The sequence below is a fragment of the Vigna unguiculata genome, chromosome 3 (assembly GCF_037176805.1).
Source record: "Vigna unguiculata cultivar grain cowpea cultivar isolate G323 ecotype 2 chromosome 3, ASM3717680v1, whole genome shotgun sequence".
In the NCBI taxonomy this organism is placed as follows: domain Eukaryota; kingdom Viridiplantae; phylum Streptophyta; class Magnoliopsida; order Fabales; family Fabaceae; genus Vigna; species Vigna unguiculata.
Window position 1 is genome coordinate 57,822,767 of NC_140794.1, and position 20,712 is coordinate 57,843,478.

At 30.4% G+C, this 20,712-nt stretch overlaps 3 protein-coding genes and 1 long non-coding RNA gene across 5 annotated transcripts; 2 read left to right on the plus strand and 2 right to left on the minus strand.

Annotated features, from left to right (window-relative positions):
• Nucleotides 1-483: 483 nt before the first annotated feature.
• LOC114179172 (uncharacterized) lies at nt 484-1,160 on the plus strand. The gene has a single exon (XM_028065413.2). It carries the CDS (start codon nt 720-722, stop codon nt 960-962), a length of 243 nt encoding a protein of 80 aa, XP_027921214.1. The 5' UTR covers nt 484-719; the 3' UTR covers nt 963-1,160.
• A 3,487-nt stretch (nt 1,161-4,647) lies between these two features.
• On the plus strand, nt 4,648-9,129 carry LOC114179073 (aminoaldehyde dehydrogenase 2, peroxisomal). Its single transcript, XM_028065277.2, has 15 exons — nt 4,648-4,893; nt 4,990-5,132; nt 5,204-5,284; nt 5,373-5,521; nt 5,609-5,701; nt 5,786-5,909; nt 6,060-6,125; nt 6,660-6,726; nt 6,886-6,962; nt 7,177-7,290; nt 7,798-7,875; nt 7,967-8,118; nt 8,220-8,280; nt 8,367-8,473; nt 8,732-9,129. Exons 1-15 carry the CDS (start codon nt 4,785-4,787, stop codon nt 8,820-8,822), a joined length of 1,512 nt encoding a protein of 503 aa, XP_027921078.1. The 5' UTR covers nt 4,648-4,784; the 3' UTR covers nt 8,823-9,129.
• Nucleotides 9,130-10,941: 1,812 nt separating this feature from the next.
• On the minus strand, nt 10,942-11,725 carry LOC146887970 (uncharacterized). Its single transcript, XR_014993320.1, has 2 exons — nt 11,522-11,725; nt 10,942-11,396 (listed from the first exon to the last, which is right to left on the minus strand). It is a non-coding gene; the product is annotated as an uncharacterized LOC146887970 (long non-coding RNA).
• A 1,983-nt stretch (nt 11,726-13,708) lies between these two features.
• LOC114176859 (E2F transcription factor-like E2FE) lies at nt 13,709-17,561 on the minus strand. 2 transcript variants are annotated; one of them, XM_028062039.2, is made up of 11 exons: nt 17,384-17,561; nt 17,223-17,290; nt 17,104-17,156; nt 16,924-17,001; nt 16,782-16,844; nt 16,548-16,653; nt 16,179-16,246; nt 15,997-16,075; nt 15,653-15,714; nt 15,090-15,495; nt 13,709-14,050 (listed from the first exon to the last, which is right to left on the minus strand). In XM_028062039.2, the coding sequence occupies exons 1-11, from the start codon at nt 17,461-17,463 to the stop codon at nt 13,962-13,964; spliced, it is 1,152 nt and encodes a 383-aa protein (XP_027917840.1). In that variant the 5' UTR covers nt 17,464-17,561; the 3' UTR covers nt 13,709-13,961. The 2 variants fall into 2 exon arrangements, with proteins under 2 accessions (XP_027917840.1, XP_027917841.1); XM_028062040.2 differs by having other exon boundaries at nt 16,003-16,075; nt 17,384-17,559.
• Nucleotides 17,562-20,712: the final 3,151 nt, after the last annotated feature.

Consider the following 20,712-nt stretch of genomic DNA (forward strand, 5'->3'; position numbering starts at 1 on the left):
TCGAACCATTTGATTTAACATCATCCACCAGTTGTTAAATTTTAATCTAGAAGACGTTTATGTATATTCAATTGTTTTTTAATTGTGATGGGAGTGATTTTAGTTTTGATATTACGAATTCAAGCATGTTCCTTTGTCAATGACTTTAGTTGAATGCCATTTCTAAATGAGGGATTATTTTTAGTTATGTCAAAATAATATCTTATATCATCAATAGATCTTTCGCTACCACCAAACCCAGGTCAACAAATCCATTCTCAACACTAATCCCTTTCTCCTCGAAGCTTCTGCACATGAATAAAAAACAAAGAATTTGAAGCGTAAGCACAACCGTGGTGGATGGATTGATCCAAAACATCCAAGAATTTTTTTTATTAAACTAGTCAAATAAACTTCTCAAAGAGAAGGTTCAATGCAGACGTCAATGTTGAACATGACCGCTTCAAATCCCTCTATTATACTTCTGATGAATCATGAACAAATAGCTTCTGAATAACAAAGTAATTAATGCAATCATCAAAAGCGGTTACACGTGACAAAACACAATCAAATTTCTAACCTTTGACCTTAAGGTGTAGTTGATTTCTGATAAACCACCTGCAAAAGCTTTCTATCAGTATAAAAACCCTTGAATCGGCCCCTTGGGAAACACTTGTAGATCTTATCTTTTCCTTTACCCCAATCAAAATCATTGTGAAGCGATTCGTAAAAGTCGAGAAATGGATGGGAACAACTACAATTCCTGGGCTGATCAATGGGACGATGGTCCTGATCCTGTGACGGTTGGTTCCGGCAATAAAAACAGCAGCAACAACAGCACCAAATACAAGCAAAAGCTCGGAGAGGGTTTTGGCAAGACCAAAGCAGTGGCCTCCACCGGTGTGAAGAAGTTGAAGGATGGTACTTCCGTTGGCCTTCAATGGATCAAGACCAAGTATTCCAAAGCCACGCACAAACATTAATTTCAATACTCTCTCTTCTTCTGCATTTCTAGATTCATTTTTTCTTTCTCTTTAATGCTTTCTGTGTCTTCAATTTCATCCTTCGTGTATTCGTTTATTCTTCGTAGTTTGTAGTTAAGTATGATCCATGTACATATGTTTCTGTATCAGTTTCCATGCTTGTTAATTATGCTAATGATATGTGTTAGTCTATCTGTACTTTATACCTGGCAGTTTATGGGAAAGAATAGTTTATTTATTATAATTATTTTTTTATGTTATTAAGAAAAAAAATCGTAAGAAAATTATGTGAGTTATATAAAAGATTTAATTTTTTATTCATTGATATTTGTGTATGAGCTAAAAAAATGAAAACTGATCGGAAATCATCAATAAAATTAATTTTGGTTAATTTTATATATTTTATAAATTTATATACTTATTTACTTTTTTATTATAAAAAATAGATTTTATTAAATTAATAATTTATAAATGCAGGTTTCAAATTAATTTGCGAAAGGTAAATAGATTATGACATAGGAAGAGTTTAGAAAATTTCTTCAAATTAATTTGCGAAAGGTAAAAATTCTCGCAAATTAAAATAAAATATCCACTAATTATCAAAAAAATTTTAATGTATGAATGATAAATGATCCACATTTGGTATTTATGCAAGAGTCTTTGTTTTTCATGAAGCTGATTTTATTGTGTAATTTATATAGTTAATTTTATCCAATGAGATAAAGTTTTGTTGTTATTGTTATCCTTTTTGAGTTTTGATATGCAATATCAACCTAATTTTTATGATTCCTCAAATTCAGATTATGGAATCAAGATAATAGTTTATCACAATTAATCTTACATCAATCATTATTTAATTCATCTCTAGTGCAATACTCTAGTTATAATTGTTTCTTATCATTTTTTATCCAACAAATAGTAAGGACATGCTATAATTCAGTCTTGGATTGAACAATTTCAACTCAATGGTTAAACAAAGTTTTTACAACATTGATCTTACAATTCAATTTTTCATAACTTTTGTTCTGTTAATTTGGAAAAAATATAAACAATAAAGGAAGAATCTATCAACTGAACATGTTTTTGCGATATAGACTACCTAAAGAAGTTCCTAATTGTTCGATTTCATTCCTCAAGTGTCTCTCAAGTGTAATCTTTCATATGTTTTTTGCTGTATAAATGCGTTATGAAGTGCTTGTTGGGATGATTGAATTGTTTTACTATGCATTCTATTTCAAATTTTCAATTTTTAATAACTTGATATTTCTTATATTAGAAATCTAATCAAGTTACCTCCTTGAAAGTTCTAAATCATGTGAATCAATCTAATAGATGAAAGTAAATACCATTATTAAATTCACAAATGAAAAAACATAGTAAAGGAAAACTAGGTGAATCTTCACAACCAAGGTTTCACGGCATGCAGTCATAGGTGTGGCTTTTTCCTTTACCATGTTTGAGTCATTTTGAATATTCACACTAAATTTAGGAGACGGTATCATATGAAATGTTGCATTTTGCATCCTTAGAGGACAAAGGTTAGACTTTTATTTAGATAAATAGATTAATTTTTTAATTGTAATTGTTTTAATTATTTAAAAATTATAAAAATTCATTCACGTTCCATAATTTGTGTATCTATAAGGAACTTCTCTTTCCCATGTTTTTCAGACTATATGTTTTTAAGAAACGGGATATAGGTGTACTTGGTAGAGTTGAGAAATCATATTTTGTCAATTAGTTTTTATTAATTTGATTTAATTTTTTTGTTATTGTTACACTTTTGATTTGTATATTTTTATTTTAGTACATTTAATCATTAATTATTGAGATAATAATTGTTTTCCTTCCATAGATTGTATCTATTTTCATTCCATATATGTTCTTTCTTTGCTACCCTTTTGTTTCGCTGCGTATGTGTGAAAAAAACAAGGAAACCTTATTTAAAATCAAATGTAATTATGATGGACTGAAATTAATAGAATATGCATGTATTTGGAAATGTTTGTCTCAAAACTTTCTAAACTTAACATATTACATTATATTAAACCATTCTAAAAAAAATAATGATAATTCAAATTAACATATATATACACTTTTTTTTATAATCTTATTATTATTGATCATTTCGATTATTATTATTCTAATTCAAAATATAATATATAATACTTTATTTAAAATTACAACAAATTTATATTAAATCTAAATTATAATTTAAAAATCAATTTTAATAACTATCTTAATGCATATCAATGTTGTGTTCGCTTCCGAACATGTACTATTTAAACAGATGAATTTGCAAGAAACAAGTGTGTTCGTTTATGTAATTTTGAAGACGATAGAAAAAATGGATGTGCAAGAGAGTATGTTGTCTCCATCTTCACATAGTTGAAGGATGAGCAATGATTTACTATTTATCCTATGCAAATAACCAAAATTGTCCTTCACTTCTTGTTTTCAAATAAACATGTGTGTGGTAGTGGTGGTTTGGTCTGTGACGTGGTGCTGTAGTAGGTTTGCCTTTACCATAATAACTAATAATATTATTAGTTTTTGTAATTCAACAAACAATTAAAACAAAATTTCAGTCAATCAAATTTTATTTTAAATTTATTATACCTGTTAAATTTTTATTTTAACTAAATAGCTTATATTTTCCATTATTCTAAATTAATTTTACCTAAATAAAATTTATTTTTTCTTCTTTTTAATTATAAGGACAAAAGAGTAATTTTATAATTTAATCTATTAAAATATTTTTTCATTTGTCACATTATCAAATTATTCACAAACTTTCATGAACTTTCTCTTCAAATCCCTTTATTTATCCATCAAAACAAACAACATTACAATCACCTCTTTATCTCTTCAAATTCATCCATTTACTCTCTTTTAAATCGTCTCCACATCCTAAGAGTTTCTCAGAACGAAAGGTATAAACATGCGTTTTTTAAAATACGAAATTAAAAAAATGCAAGAAAATAAATAATCAAATAAGTGTATTATTTAAAATTAAAAATTGACATAAGTGTATTATTAAAAACAAATAATTTCAATAATATATAATAGTTATATTATTAAAAGTTAAAAATTGTGAATTATTTAAACTTTTGACTATAAAAAAATTAATTAACTATTTCAATTTCACTCTTTTTATAAAATGAAGAATTAAGATTCATATTTTGAATGAAAAATTTGAATATGGTAACTAAATTTAAATTTGAAATTACTGTAAAGTTATGATAACAAAATTTACATTTTAAATTTTAAATATAGACATATACAGCATTTTTTTTAAGAATTTGTTTAATGTTTTCGAACAATTTTTACTTATTATCAACTTTCAGAAGTGTTTCCAAATGAGAACAAAGTCTGAGTTTAAAAAATTTATCTATTCTTGATAATATAATAATATAATAATATTTAATCATAATACAATAACATAATATTACTAATAAACTTTAAAATATTATATGAAATAATAAAAAGCAATTAAACATTGACATAATTAATAAACTAAAAATAAATTAAATAATAAAATATTGAAAGACTTATAGTAAATTTATTCAAATTAATATTCTAATTATTTAAAATATAAAATTTATTTTTAATTTCTTCATTTGCTTTTAATTGTTAGAAATAAATAATCCGTGCTTTGCACGGGTCATAATTTTAATGGAGAAAATAAAGGAGTAAGTGAGAGAAGTAAAGATAACAACAGAAAAAGCCGTGGAAAGTTCATCACTTTACTAACTCGGTTGAGCTCAGTCACTGACACTCACACCTACACTAAAACTTGTGCAGACAGAGCCACGCAACAACATGTCCATCGGAATTCCCAACCGTCAATTGTTCATAGACGGTGACTGGAAAGTCCCTGCCCTCGGCAAACGGATTCCCATCATCAACCCTTCCACACAACAGATCATCGGTTCTTTTTTATTCTCTTCTTCTCTTCTTCTCTCTCCACCATCACATCAGATCTCATTTTCAATCTCATTCACTCACACTTTCCTTCTCGATGCAGGGGATATCCCAGCCGCTACTAAGGAAGACGTCGAAGTCGCAGTCGCCGCCGCCAAAGCCGCCCTCTCCCGCAACAAAGGCGCCGATTGGGCCTCCGCTTCCGGCGCTGTTCGGGCCCGCTATCTCCGTGCCATCGCTGCCAAGGTTTTTACTTCACTCGCTTTTGTTTTCTCTCTTCTATTTATCCATTTTCTTATTTCCATTATCTCTTGCAGGTCACCGAGAAAAAACCCGAGCTCGCAAAACTAGAAGCCATCGATTGTGGAAAACCGCTGGATGAAGCCGCGTGGGACATCGTAACCTCACCTCCCTAAATTGAAAAATAAAATTAATGAAAAGCTAATTAAACTTGAATCATCGAGCACGGTTATTTGTTTTGTGTAGGATGATGTTGCTGGTTGCTTTGAGTTCTACGCTGATCTGGCTGAAAAATTGGACTCCAAACAAAAGGCTCCTGTGTCTCTTCCCATGGACACATTCAAGAGTTACGTTCTAAAGGAGCCAATTGGGGTTGTAGGATTAATAACTCCCTGGTACTACTTTTTTCCATCTTTTTTGACCCGCTTTGATCAATGCTGATCCTATATATAGTTGATGATTATTGAGTGTTGTTGTTTTAGGAATTATCCTATGTTGATGGCTACTTGGAAGGTTGCTCCTGCTCTGGCAGCGGGTTGTGCCGCAATATTGAAGCCGTCTGAGTTGGCATCTGTGTGTGTATTGTTCCCGTTGACTGTTGCAGCTTGCTTCTTTGTTTTGTTGGTTCATTCTCATGCTGTGTTATGCTCAATTTTTAGGACCTGTTTGGAGCTAGGTGAGATTTGCAAAGAAGTGGGGCTTCCTCCTGGTGTGTTGAACATTCTCACTGGATTAGGACCTGAAGCCGGTGCTCCATTAGCAGTCCATCCCGATGTCGACAAGGTTCAATTCCCTTCACTTTTTAAAACAATTGAAGTTCTATTCTACGGGGTTGTATCTAGTTTTGTGTCTTGCATCGTTGCATGTATTGTTAATGCAATGTATTGAGTTTGCAAAGCTAGTGTTACATCGTGACCATAACTTCTTGAACAGATTGCCTTTACTGGAAGCTCTGCAACTGGGAGCAAGATTATGACGGCCGCAGCCCAGCTGGTCAAGGTATTTTTAAGCAGTTGTGTTTTTAACACCTTGTTTGGTAGAAGGAGAAAAAATAGAGGAAGTTAGTGGGCCACAAAAGAAAAGAAGAGTAATAAGTTACAAATAAATTGGAAATAATTGTATTTTTTTTTAAGAGAAATAATGTAGAAATAAATGTGTTTGGTTAAAGAACAATGGAGTTGAAATAAAAAAGGAAAAAATTGCATAAGAGTAGAAATTAATAATGATTTATTTTACAAATAATAAATATGTATAATTGATTATATATCTGTTATAGCGGTTTATTTTGACTGTGAAATACAACTATAATTGATTGTGTAATAATACATAACTTATTATCTTAAGTTCTGCCCCTTGTTACTATTCATTTTTTCTCAGTTCGCATATATATTTCTATGCTACCAAACTGCGCACCTGAACCCTTTTCTCCCCCCGTATTTTAATTGTGTTTTCTTAGTGCATGAATCTTTGTCGCGTCAAATTTCTGGTTTCTTCATGAATCACTGTAATATCAAATTTGTGGTTTCTTGGCAGCCTGTTTCACTAGAGCTTGGTGGAAAAAGTCCAATCGTTGTCTTTGAGGATGTTGACCTTGACAAGGGTAAGTGATTTTCTTGAGTGTAGCAATTTAGTTATGGACAGCACGTGTTTACTTGCAGCATGGAATCACATTCCCTTAAATACCGAATGAGAATGATTAATGTTTTTTTTATCAATTACCTATTACATGACTTGGATCCTATCTCCGTAATTTAAAAAGCTGCTGAATGGACCATCTTTGGCTGCTTCTGGACAAATGGTCAAATATGCAGTGCAACTTCCCGCCTTATTGTACATGTAAGTTTACTGGATAGATCCTGCTCCTTCCTCAACACACGGATATCTTAAAAAACAAGTATATGCAACTTCTTTTTTCTTCTTCTTTGTAAACGTATTTGGCAGTTATCATATTAACTTCAACTGTGGTTGAATTTTTTTAAACAACTTGGTAGGAATTATGTTGACATTTATCTGCTAAAACTGATAAACAAAGGTACTATCGTTGTTTCAGGAAAGTATAGCAACGGAGTTTTTGAATAGGATTGTGAAATGGATAAAAAATATCAAAATTTCTGATCCCTTGGAAGAAGGTTGCAGACTAGGCCCTGTTGTTAGTGAGGGACAGGTAACTTGCCGATTCTTACTTCTTTATATGCTATAATATTTACACTTACACCTTACTCTCTTTCTAGTAAAGGACGGGTATGCTTTGGTATGTTCAAATGCAAATGCCTTATTTATTAGTCAAAATGAAAATGTAATGGTAATATGATATAATCATTAATTGTGAAATTTTGATCAGACTGAATGTGTTTAATATCCATAAGTTTTACTTTGGTAGTCAAAGACCCAGAACAATTTCCTTTTTTATCTTGGTTTGGGACTGGCTGTGAGATCATAGATGGAGTTATGGCTAAGCGTATAGAAAAGCTTCAATACAAGAATTATTGGTTAGCTGGCTGTATATATCATGAGAGGGAATCAGGGAAGAAGGAACCTTCTCCTGCTCGATTTATATGTTTCAATGCTTTAGCTTTCTTTCTGGTTTTGCAACTTAAAATATCTTATTGATATAAGCACACTTTTCTTTAAGGCTATGTGATATCTAATACTTGTATTATATATGGTTCAGTATGAAAAAGTATTGAAGTTTATCTCGAATGCTAAGAGTGAGGGTGCAACCATTTTGACTGGTGGGTCTCGCCCTGAGGTATGATTAATACTTTCTTTGAAGGTATGTTTTGGTTACGTGCTTCTACAATTCTTGAGGACTGGATATTCTTTCTCAAATTCAATGGCAGCATCTAAAGAAAGGATTCTTTGTTGAACCGACTGTCATAACTGATGTGACAACCTCTATGCAAATTTGGAAAGAAGAAGTATTTGGACCTGTTCTCTGTGTAAAAACATTTAGCACTGAGGAAGAAGCTATTGATCTAGCAAATGACACTGTGTGAGTTGGTGGTTTTCTGTGCACTGACTTTAACTTCGTCTTTAAACTTGTAGTTCTCTTCATTTGTGTTTTGATATCTGATATACTTTGACTTTCCACAGATATGGCTTAGGTTCTGCTGTAATATCAAATGATCTAGAAAGATGTGAGCGCATTACTAAGGTGAGACTGGTCCTAGGTTATCATGGAAAACAACATATTAATTGGATCGTTTCTGCTTCTTAATAGATCGTCTTTGTTCAATGCAGGCTTTTAAGGCTGGAATTGTGTGGATTAATTGTTCTCAACCATGCTTCACTCAAGCCCCATGGGGAGGCATTAAACGCAGCGGCTTTGGTCGTGAATTAGGAGAATGGTATGGTCTTTATTTCCTAAATTAACAAATACAAGTGCCTTCTTTTTTTATGGACACAATGTCCAACATCCAAAACAGAAGAAGAAAACCCACACTTATAAGTTGAAGTCCTTAGAATGTTGAATGCTCTAGACTCTTGTATGATTGCAAAAGAGAAAACAAGACTTCACCTCGATCATTTTCAGATACGGAGTGGAAGATAAAGCTTTTTTAGTTTTATTTAAGCTTGTGAGTAACTCTTTTTATTAACATTTTCAGGGGACTTGATAATTACTTAAGTGTGAAGCAAGTGACTCAGTACATCTCTGATGAACCGTGGGGCTGGTACCGCTCTCCTTCAAAGATGTGATCCTTATCTAAGAGCTGAGATGGAATAAGGTGTGGGCAAGAAGCAAATTACGATTGGATCTCAATGTTGAGAAGACATTATGTCAATGTATAACAACACAACTGGTTTCTAGTTTTATGATGGTAATCTTTTTAATTTGATTTGGTTATGTTGGCCCATCATCATGCATGTAATTTCTAATATCGTGGCAGACTTCTCTGAACTTTAATTCACCCGGACTGAAATATCATTTCTACTATCCATCCCACTTTTTTCATGACGGGTTGGATAGTGCAATCATATTCAAGGTGGTGGTGACATTTCTTAAGTGAAGCTTGAAAGTGAAAATAGTTGCATATATAGAAAAACTACTACCATCATGGAGGTTGTTGACAAAATTATAAATGTTTGTTTGGTTTAGAGAATGGTTTTAATGTGAAATTAATATCTTGAACAATTTTATTATTGAAGCTATTTTTGAACAATTTGTGCAATTGAGCCTTAATTTTATCACCTAAAGGTTAAAAGCTCAGGGTATATAATTACTAAGTGTCTGTACATTTGATTTATAAACATAATAGTTATATGATAGTATAATATAATTTATAAATACCACCTTTCTCTGTTTTTCTATTTCTGTCTCTCATTTGTAAAATAATTTATACAAAGATGGTATTTAAAGAGAATTGCTCTTTTACACAGAAACACTTTTAAAGGTCATCGAAACACAAAGATCAAGAGTACATCTATAAATGAGTGGTTGGATACGTGTATTTTCTTTTGTGAATGAATTTAAAATGTTTTTATATGACTAATGATAATAGTCATGGCACCACACTGCATTGTTGATTTTGGACATATTTGCCATTAATTTTGGGACATTGGTGCAGATCATCTCCTCATGATGATCAAATTTATTCATCTATTTCTCCGCTCTGAAATCCAATCCATTCAGATAATCTCCTCAGGTATCTTTCAACAGTTATTTAAAGATGTTAAAATTTAGGCTGTTGTTTCTTACACCCCATTAAATTTCTCCCTCCACCCCATAAAAAAACCCTTCAGGAAATCTTTCCATAATAGAAAGAGGCGATTGCTTTTCGGAAAAAAATTTCCAGTAATAAGGTGCTGGCAGAAATGTGATAGGGTGTAGCCTAAAATTTATTCATCTGTGTGATTCAATCCGATCTGAAGTCCAATCCATTCGATTTTTTAATTAACAATTAGTATCACATGTCGTTTCATGTCTATTATTTGTCTCTGTATGTTTAAGTGCTTCTTTTTTGGGTTGTGAAAAACATGATCATGATTCCTTGAAAGATTGAATGAGTTTTCTCTAAGAATATAGAGATTCTTATTCAACATATGTATATGAACGAGATTAAAACCTTCTGCAAGGATACCGGCAGTAATTTCCTCTCATTCTAGTTGCGAGATAAATATTTGTTTCAGATTCGTGTAACTATCTGTTATACAAAATTTATATTTTTTTAATATTCATGTGTACTGTACTTAAAAGTATTTACAAACAAAAGTTTAAAATATTTAATAATATATTTTAATCATAAATTTTAAACAAAATTCAATATTCAATTTATGAAAGTATAACGGATATCTAGAGGTTACGAATACTATAATATTCTACATGTTTTGGGTATAAAAAATACGCATCCATGTTTCGTTCACAATATTTATTATCAATTTCTTACTCATTATGAATTTTATTCTCGAATATATGAAGTACAAATTTTTTTTTTCACATCTCTGCTGACAATTCATAAGGAAAAGAAAGAGGAGAAAATAGAAATGGTGACATAAAAGAAACCAACCGTCAATCTTATGAAGCTCACAAACCGAAAAGGATGCTTATACAAAGTTTATACAAAGAAGACCAAAAACGAAATGCGTATGAAAAACTGTAAAACAAACTATAACAGAATATATATAATTAACAAACTGTATAAAGAATATGTATAACAAATTTAACAGTAAAGTGTATAACCAAATAAAACTGAAACTTTTACGGATCTTCAAATATTACATTCTTAAACTCAAATTAAAGATATTTAACTCAAGAATATAATAAAAAAAATCAACTCAATTAAATAACTGTAAAAAAATTATGAAACAAACAATCAAAGGTCAAATATGAATGAATTCACTTTTAAACATATTTACGATATACAGATTTAGAATCGGTCAACATTTACTCAAACTAACACCAAAATTAATAAATCTTCTTCAGGAGAAATAAAATTAAATTGAGAAAATTCATCAAATCCAAAGCCCAGACTCTGTTTTATTCTCTATTCTTAGGCTTCTATGGCCTCGTACCTGTTATTGCTTAAACTTATTCAAATCACTACTTTAAAAGATCCCATATTTTGTTTGTCAATGACAGTATCTTTGTACCAAAACCCATTTTGAGCTACTCACCATCGCTTTCCAGTTCTCATAGCTCATATGCAATTACAAAAAGTATGTAAAGAATGGGTGGAGTGGAAGGGAATATTAGAGGCCCGGAACATGTAATTGACCACACTCATCATGAATTTGGACCAATGCATTCTAGTCCTTTGAATCCCCAGAATTTTTCTACAAAAACCAGATTTCCATGTACCAACAAAATATTGTAAATAATTTAGTGCACACAACCAAAACTAACACAAATCCAAAATGCATGAAATCTTAAATTAGAAATTTAAAAAATTCCTCCCCACCTGCCATGAAACACCAAATAAGGCCTGCGAAACCTCGTAAGGCAAGAGTGAAAAACCTAGGCAGGATTGAGAGAACGGAAAAGAAGCATGAGTGGGAGAAAGACAAAAGAATGAGAGAAGGGAAGAGAAGTGGAGAGAGTGGGAGAAATTTTTTCTCAAATGAAAACACCAAACAAAGAAAACCAAAATGAAAGAAAAAAAATGTGAACTGTGTCACATCAGTGCGTTAAAATGGGATAGGAGAACCTTTAAATCAAAATATCATTTTGGTTGGAAAGAATGAGGACAAAAACCGAATAACTACGTACGTATCTATTATGATCAGAATCGAAAGAATAGGATATTATTCACCATGCAGAGAATATTAAAAAATAATTATTTATTTATTATCTATGCTAACCTAACACTTGGTTATAATAATAAGGTTCAAATAAGTTTTTATTCTTTAAATATAAGCGCAAAATTATAATTTGTCCTTTACTTAAATTTTGGTATCTTTAAACTTTAAAAATAAATAAATTTAATCCATGTAATTTAAAGTTATGAAACATGTTTCATGTTAAACTGTATTTAGATTGATATTTTTAAGTATTTATATATTTGACACGTTTCCGGTCAAATATCAGTCTGTGTAAAAAAAAAAAGTTAACATCATTAATTTGAAAAGATTATATTCATTCATTCCTATAATTTGATGATCAAAATGATTAAAAGTTTAGAAAAGGATATAAATATAAATAGATAATGCATAAAAATAGAAAAAACAAAAACAACTTGTCTATAACTTTCGGTCCGTCAATTTTTAAGAGCCTTTAAAACCATTTGTTCCTCTTTTATTCCTTCACATCTTTTATCACAACATTAAATCAAAAATTACTCTTATGACCCAAGAATACAAGATCGACCTTTAGAAACAATGGTCACTTGATATTGGATCTACTACCACATAATCTCCTAGTCTTGGGTTTAAAAGACTAAAAATTTTATAAAATGCGAAGAAATCAGTTCAACCAATATTAGGCCTAATGATGTGATCAACATTTAATCTATCACCATAAAACCTCCTAACCTTTAGTCTAAAAGACTAAAAAGCTAAAAAATAAATGTTTAAACCTCATTGAAAAAAAACTTTCACTTAAAGAATTCTAAAACGTCAACCTATCTATTGTCTATTTAACTAACAAGTGATCAAAAATCTTCCCTTACTCACGTTTTAAATATAAGAGATCGATAAAATTGCTTACGTGCATTTTACTAGTAAGTGACAGGAAATTTTCCTTTACTCGCGTTTTACAGGTAATAGATCAGAAAATTTTCTTAAGTGCATTTTACAAGCAAAAAATCGGAAATTTTCCCTAACGCATTTTACAAGTAAGAGATCGATAAAATTGCTTACTTGCATCTTATAAGTGATCGGAATTCTTCTTACTTACATTTTACAAGGAATTGACATTCCTCTTATTTGCATTTTACAAGGGATTGGATTTCATTTTTGCTATTCGTCTTCTCCATCAACTTTATTAAGATTTTGTTCTTTCTTCCACATCTACTCTCACTCTTCTTATCTAGTTTTGCAAGGTCCATTACACTTCCTCATTCATCTTCCTGTACCGCTCTTGGTTTCGTAAGGATTACTCCAATAGGTGCCTCGCCTCTTCATTTTGTTTTCTTATATCCTCAATCACAACCATTATCCAGGTCATGTTCAAGCTATATGATTCTACCTCTCTCAACATTTGTGGTATTCTCCTCTCCCTTTTCCTTCCCCTTTTTTTATATATGGAGTAGGATAATTACTTTACATAGATGTCAATTTTCTGACCAAAAGGTACTTCAGCAAGAGAATTCAGTGTGTTCTCCCTTTAAAACTACTCATCTCCATTTTGTTCCTTCATTATGCTCACTATTATTAGTCTTAAATACAACCTCTTATTGTTTGACTCCCACATCTTTTATCATCATGTCAAACCGAAAATTACCCTAATGACCAATACAAGGTCAGCCTTTAAACTTAATGATCAATCATTATTAGACCTATCACCATACAACCTCTTAACTTTTAATCTACAAAAGCTATAAAATGTGAAAAAATACTCCTTCATCAGTAGATATTGGCCCTAAGGATGTTATTAGCAATAGTAAAAATATTTAGTTCTTTTGACACGTTTTCCGTAACTCTTAACTATATTGAACAACTCGAAAAATTTATTTTGATTAAATTAGCAGACTCGGTACAAGAAATACAAGAGCGCACAAGATCTCCCGCTCGAATACATAAAAGGTAGAAACTATACAACAAACAAATGTGCAAGAACTGCCTAAGCTGATGTTGGTGACCCACCCCGTTGAAAAAAGCCGTAAAGGGAAGCTTTGCGGGTGCATCAAGGAAAGAAATGTAATGCGAAAGTTTGTAATAATTGATTTGTTCTTGAGAGTAAAGTTACAAAATTTTTAATGGTCTCTTTGCAGCAATCTCAGAGTACCACGATTTCCATGCCTCCATGTAATGGGAAAAGAGATCTCTCAAAGCTGAATCAAAAAATAAAACGGACATCAAATTAGTTGGCTCTCAATGAACATGTCAATAATCAAATTACTGGACCATAGAAGTGAGTTAAATGAGACTTGGAACATCTGCAACACGGATGGTTACAGGTTTGTAAGTTTACAACCAATTTTTACACAAGACAACAGGTTGGAGGAAATAGCGTTTTCCATCATTTAAGAATCGCTGTAAAAAAACACACAACCCTGCCTTCCTCTCAGCATGCGCATCACAATTTTATAAAGCTTTGGAAACCACAGGAATGAGGGGCGTAGATGGTTTGAATGAAGGAATAAAAGATTGAAAGGGATATGCTAGCAATTGTAACGCTTTTGACCACACTAGTGGCTGGATGGTGATTGTTGGAGACATGAAATTGAGTTTATAACTGATGTGCCCATGAGAATTTTGAGATGCATATACGAGTAAAAGGATTTTCCTCACATAGGGGGTAAGTGAATAGTGTGCAAGTGCAAGATGAGCTAAGAAAGAATGAATCACGAAACGATAAATATAAAAAACAAATACCAATAAGATGTCAAAAAGAACAGTTCACCTATCTAATAGATTGAAGATAGAAAGTGTACTTGTCCAATCTATACCAATTTTTTTTTGCAGACTATATTTTATGATTCTCTCTTATCCAATGTTCTATCAACTCAAACTAAAATTATCTCTTTTCTTAATATTTATAAAACTTTCAAAAAAAAAAAACAATATCAAATCAAATAAACTCGATACTTTGAACCGATTTTTTTAAGCTCGATTTCATATGAACCAAATCAAATTAATCGAATACATTTAAAATGAGACTTTTTAAGTCCAGAACAGTATAAAACAAAACATTGAAAAAAAAAAGTAATTTTCAACGTAATTGATAAAAATACTTTGTTAACATATCATAGCTCTTACTTAAAATCGCATTAAATAGTATTTCAACGTAATTTTCAATAATTCAACGAAAATCCAAACAATAATATTAAACCACGTTTTATGTTGGGGGAAATATGAAATATTGATTACCTTCGTTTTGATACTGAGGGCTATGTGCAGTTACTAGACCGTTCCAGTCATGCACCTGTTTTACGTTATTATTCCCAGAGGCTCCAACTCCGGGGACGCACGCTGGAGCGAAAGGACCAAACTGATAGCTCTTCGGAGTTTGTTTGTTGCCTTGTTTTAAATCGTTTTCATCTGCCTGACCCGGCCCTCTATCATTTTCAACTTTTAGCTTCTTAGGATTCGAATTTAAGTCTCCATTTGTGAATAATTCCACCTTATTCCTCTCAAAGCTGATGTTTGTAATATCACTCCCAAACGCCCTTTTTCTAGACTCGTTCTGATTTGATTTGTGAAGCGACTCATTCCATGTCTTCCCTTCAGGACCCAGCCACCTGAACGCCGGTTTTCTTGTATCTGACGTATGGGTCTGTCAATGTGTAAAATCATCGTAAGCTGAGGACTAGAATATGCTAAGTTATGCAATTACGTTAAACAAATCAGCACAGACGAAGATATGCGAACCTCACTCTCTAACAAATTTTAAGACATTCAGCAATTAGAAATGAAAGAATGGCGAGTATCACCTTCTCAATAAGGCTCATGGAGGATAGCACATTTGCGATGTCGTATAGGCGTCTAACTTTTGCTGCAAGGCCAAATCAGAGTCTAAGAGAAAAAAAAGCTGGAAGTCTTTATCTTAGCCAACGAATAAAGAACTAACATTAATCATTGTTTAACAATGCGCTTAATATACATTAAAATATAGTATAAGGAGGGGAACCAAAAACGTGCCAATGGTTTATTCAATAACAAAAAGGTTAGTAATTATGCAATCCTTATGTGTTGCCTCATGATAATTTTTTAAATCAACCATGAAATAGTTATATTCGTATTGTCCAGTATTATAGTTTCAAAGAATAAAACATACTCTTACTTCTCATTATTGAGGTATTATGAGCATCTCCAAGCAATAATTTTGCAGCCTCGTCAAGGGAGATCAACTCAACCTGTAAAGTAGAGTCAACATTGTCATTCTTGACATACCACGCTACACAGCTAAGAAAAAGATACATCAAATCGGACGTCCCAAAAACTAATGGTAATCCTCACATTAGAGCACACAAAGAGCTTGACAAAATTCTGGGTCAGCAGAGCCAGAGATTTTTCCCGTCGATTTTCTGCAAAAAAAAAAAATGTGTGGAAGAATCAAACCTCGCACAAGAGAAATTTCTAAAAGTTAGCTTTTCTGTGCTTGTGAAAATACACGACAAAAAGAGAGGCGCCAACCTATTAAATCTCTAAACTGATCCAAATATGTGAAAAAAATGTTAAAAATAATGTTGTATTTCAGAAAATATATAAAATTAATAATAAATGAGAGTTTGAGGATATATGTTATCAATAGTTTGAGTGTATACAGCAACGCATTCCCCACGTCAAAAGACAAAGCTTAATTCTTCGTGTTTGGAGTCTAATTACCATTTTTTAGTGATCTGGGTTGAGTAGATTTAGGGCTCAACTTGTCATTTTGACTTCCAGTTGCGGCATTGGACTGTGTTTCTTCATCATCTTCGTCATCAGAAACCTACGACACACAGTCAACAAGAAATTATTTGGTGCCACTAATTAATCAATTACTTAATCTAAAAACAATGATATATTTAACTAAAAAGAAAAAAGAACAGCAAGTTGAAGTATTTGGGCAAAACTCACTTTATCCATGTCGTCGTTAGTGGACCCGCGCAAAGAACTGGAATTCTCTCTCAGCCCATCTTCCTATGAAACCATGGCGAGCTAAAAATTAGCACCTAAATATTAAACTTGAAAATCATAAGCTGACACGGATTAAAATTACTTTTAGCTCCCGAAGGGTGAGGGGAATTGCAGCAAAACCTTTCCAGGTATACTGATTTTTGGCTTTCCTCGATAGAACCTAAAACATGCACGAATCGGAATGAATAATCTGAGGTGAAACAGTGATAAAAAAAAAAAATCCAACATGGGAAAATAGAAAGAAAGAAAAAAATGTACAAACCCCAATGCTCTCCAGAACGTTAACAATGTCGTAGATCCGTCTTCTCTCGACTCCTGGAGAGAAACAAGAATTAGATTGAAAAAGAGAAGAAGATAGGAGGAGAATAGAAAATTAAATACCTAATCGAGTGGCGGCGTCATCAAGGCCAATTAAGTGCACCGTGTCTCGGTTATAGAGACTCAAGAAACTGACACAAGAAAAATAAAAAGAGGAAAAAAAAAAGAATTAGCCATTGAATTGAATTGAAGGAATGGGAGAGGAAGAAAGGAAGAGGAAGTACTTGGTGCACAAAAGTCCTAAGGACTTCTGTTTTCTGTTGTAAGTGTAGTGTTTGGAAGAGATGGGATCTGAAGAAGCCATTGAAGTGTTGGAGAAAAGAGGGGAGAGAGAGATGGGAGCGTTAAATAAGAGGGAGAGAGAGGGGAAAAGAAGGGTGCGTTGGCGGGGCAAAAATTTTTGAAAATTTGGATCTGAAGAGGGAGTGGGAGGGATGTTGTTTTGTTTTTTAAACAAACACAAACAATTAAGCGGGAATTTCTTCATCAACTGCAATTGATTGCGCCCCAACCACGCCTCTCGGAGAAATCTTCCTCAACCCTACTTTTAAAAAATATGATCAAATTACTAATATATTTTAATTTCAAAAGGTAATTATTTGAATAATAAAATTAGGACAAAAAAGTATACATTTAAAAAGATAATATCTAAAATTATAAATTTAAGTTCTACCCAAAAGATAAAAATATAATGTGCTTATAATGTTAAATGGTTTTATATTCTTATCTAATTATAAGCTTTTTGAAAATATTAGATTATTCACTTTTATATTTCTTTTAAAATCATACTAATATATTTCTTTTATCAAAACTAGCGTAACACAGGCGCTATCGCGCATGTGTGTATGTATTTTTTAAATATGCATGATATTATATTAGTAGGTGATAATATTATAATGTTATTAAGTTAATATATATTTAAATTATATTTATTAAAAGTAAAATGAAATATATCAGAACAAATAGAAAAATAATCACTGGTAAATAAAGAAAAAGAGAAGAAGCAGAGACATCTGATTTTATAAAAAGTTTATAAAAGTAATGGTCAATTTTTAAAAATTTAATAAATTATTATATTTAAAGGGTAAAATCGATATTTTGAAAAGTGGACACAAAAAGGAGAATCCCCTTTATATATTGTTCTAGATAACAATATCATGTATTTTTAATTATTATATCATTCAAAATTTATTTTTACAGGTGGAAAAAAAATTATAAAGTAAACTTAACTTAGTTATTATAATTGAATAAAAAATACAAAAATAGTTTGAAATGAAGTGAATTTTATACTTATTTAGATGAAATTGATTTAAGAGTATTATTGTTTGAATAAAATGAATTAAATTAAACTTTTCTATATAACTTGATGTATTGAAAATGTATGAAATATTAACTGAATATCTTATTTTAATGCATATCTATTAGTTATACAAGTTATTATTCAATTTAGTTTAAACATATTTATTTTAGAACGGTTCATATTTTTAAAAATAAACTATAAGAGAAGTTTCTTTAAAATTAAATCAGTTTTCAATGCAATTCAGTTTAATCTAAAATTTTTTATTAGCTCTAGTCATTTATAAGATTTTCATATTTTATATGTAGGACTTAAGCACATGTAATAAAAAAAAAAAAAAAAAAAAAAAACTCACACATTGATTCATCAACCTAAATCATTCTCTTGTACCAAATAATTATATTCAACAAATTTATTTATATTTAATAAAAAAATTATTTGTGTATTTTTTTAAAAGGATCTAAGACATTATGAATTATAACTAAATTAACACTCCATATTTTATTTCATCTTTAATTTAAGTATAATTATGCCCGATTCCTTTTAATTACTTCTAAATATTTTAAATTTTAATTTACTTTAATAAATAAAATATTAAATATGTTTTTAGTCTCTAAACTTTAACGTGAAATTCATCTCTATCTAATGTAAATTATATGATTACCATTTTACCCTTCAATATAAATAGAACAAATGATATTAAAATAAAATTAAAAATGTTATTTAAAATTATAAAAATATAATTTATTGATATTATCATTAATAACTTTAAATAATTTATTATTATTGTTAATGATAACCTAAAATAATTTATAATATAGAATATATATATATATATATATATATATATATATAATTGAATCGATTCGTAATAAATATAAGTTAATATTAAATGGATAAACACATGGACAGTGAAGTAATTTTAATGTGATGAGTTATTTTTTTCCTGCGTTCCTCTTCATTTTAGAGAGTGTTAAAATTTATAACTCATGAGCAAATATGCGATCTCAAATAAGTGCAAATCACTAAAATCAAACACGTTTGTAACTCACTTTTTATCCGCATGAACAGTACTCATGCGGATCCAAACACAATATAAATGTGTGTTATTTTTATAGATTGATTTAGGAGAGAGGGAGAATAAGATATTGAAAGAAATAGAGAATAAAATTAGTGTTGTTTCTTTTAAGAGATTTGAAGGTGATTTTTTATTGGATTAGGGAGCCAAATTTGTGAAAATTTGTGAGTGATTAATAATTTGGACTTGATTAAAGTGATTAATAAAAAAAAAGATGTAACAGATAAAAAAAATAAAAAATTATTGAATTGTCCTTAATGTTAAAAAATATTAAATGAACTTTAGATGAGTTAATTTTTTTAACATTATTATTTATTAATTTTGAAAAAAAAAAGAATGTTTATTTTTAAATAATCCCTTAATTTTATTTAAAGAAAAATTAAATATTTAGATATTAATTATTATTGTGACCAAAGAAACCTATTTTTTATGACATAATTAATATTTAATTAAAAAACATTTTTATCTTCTAAAATTATTGTGAGAAATACATTTTACAAGTAGATTATTTTCTAAATATTGATTACAGAAATTAGAGAAAAAAAAACCTAGTGTACATGTGTATAAGAAACATATTTGAGTTCGTTAAAGGAAAAATACAAACAATAGAATAATACAGAGTGGTGATGTCATGATGTACAAGTGATTTTAAATTAGGGTGTTATTGTAAAAATAAATCTTCAATCTCGCAAATTTCTTTGCAGGAGGGCAAATGCCATGAAGGATGAATCCTAAGTTTCCATTCCCTCGCTCACCAGCCAATTAATTCAAAGAAATACAAAAATTCCTTTAAATTTGGCTAATTCCTTTCGAATAGTAAATCTCTTAAAAAGAAAACGACATCAGACTTTAAAATATTTTGATTGACAATAATTTAAAAATAAATTAATTAGATTAAATAATTATATTAATTAATTTTTAAAGATTATGTAAAGTTTCAAAGAATTGACGTGTTTTTTAGATTAAAAATATAATTTAATTCATTAATAAATTATGCATTTAATTACTTTAATTACAGACATAAGTGTGAAAGGTTATATATATTTATTGATTTACACTGATTTCATTTGTTTTTTCTATTGATTTCAATGTTTTGTTTTCCAACAAAGTCAACCATAAACAATCTGTGTGCATGATTTTGTGTTATATGTGCACTTTAAATTAGTGGTCACTTAAAT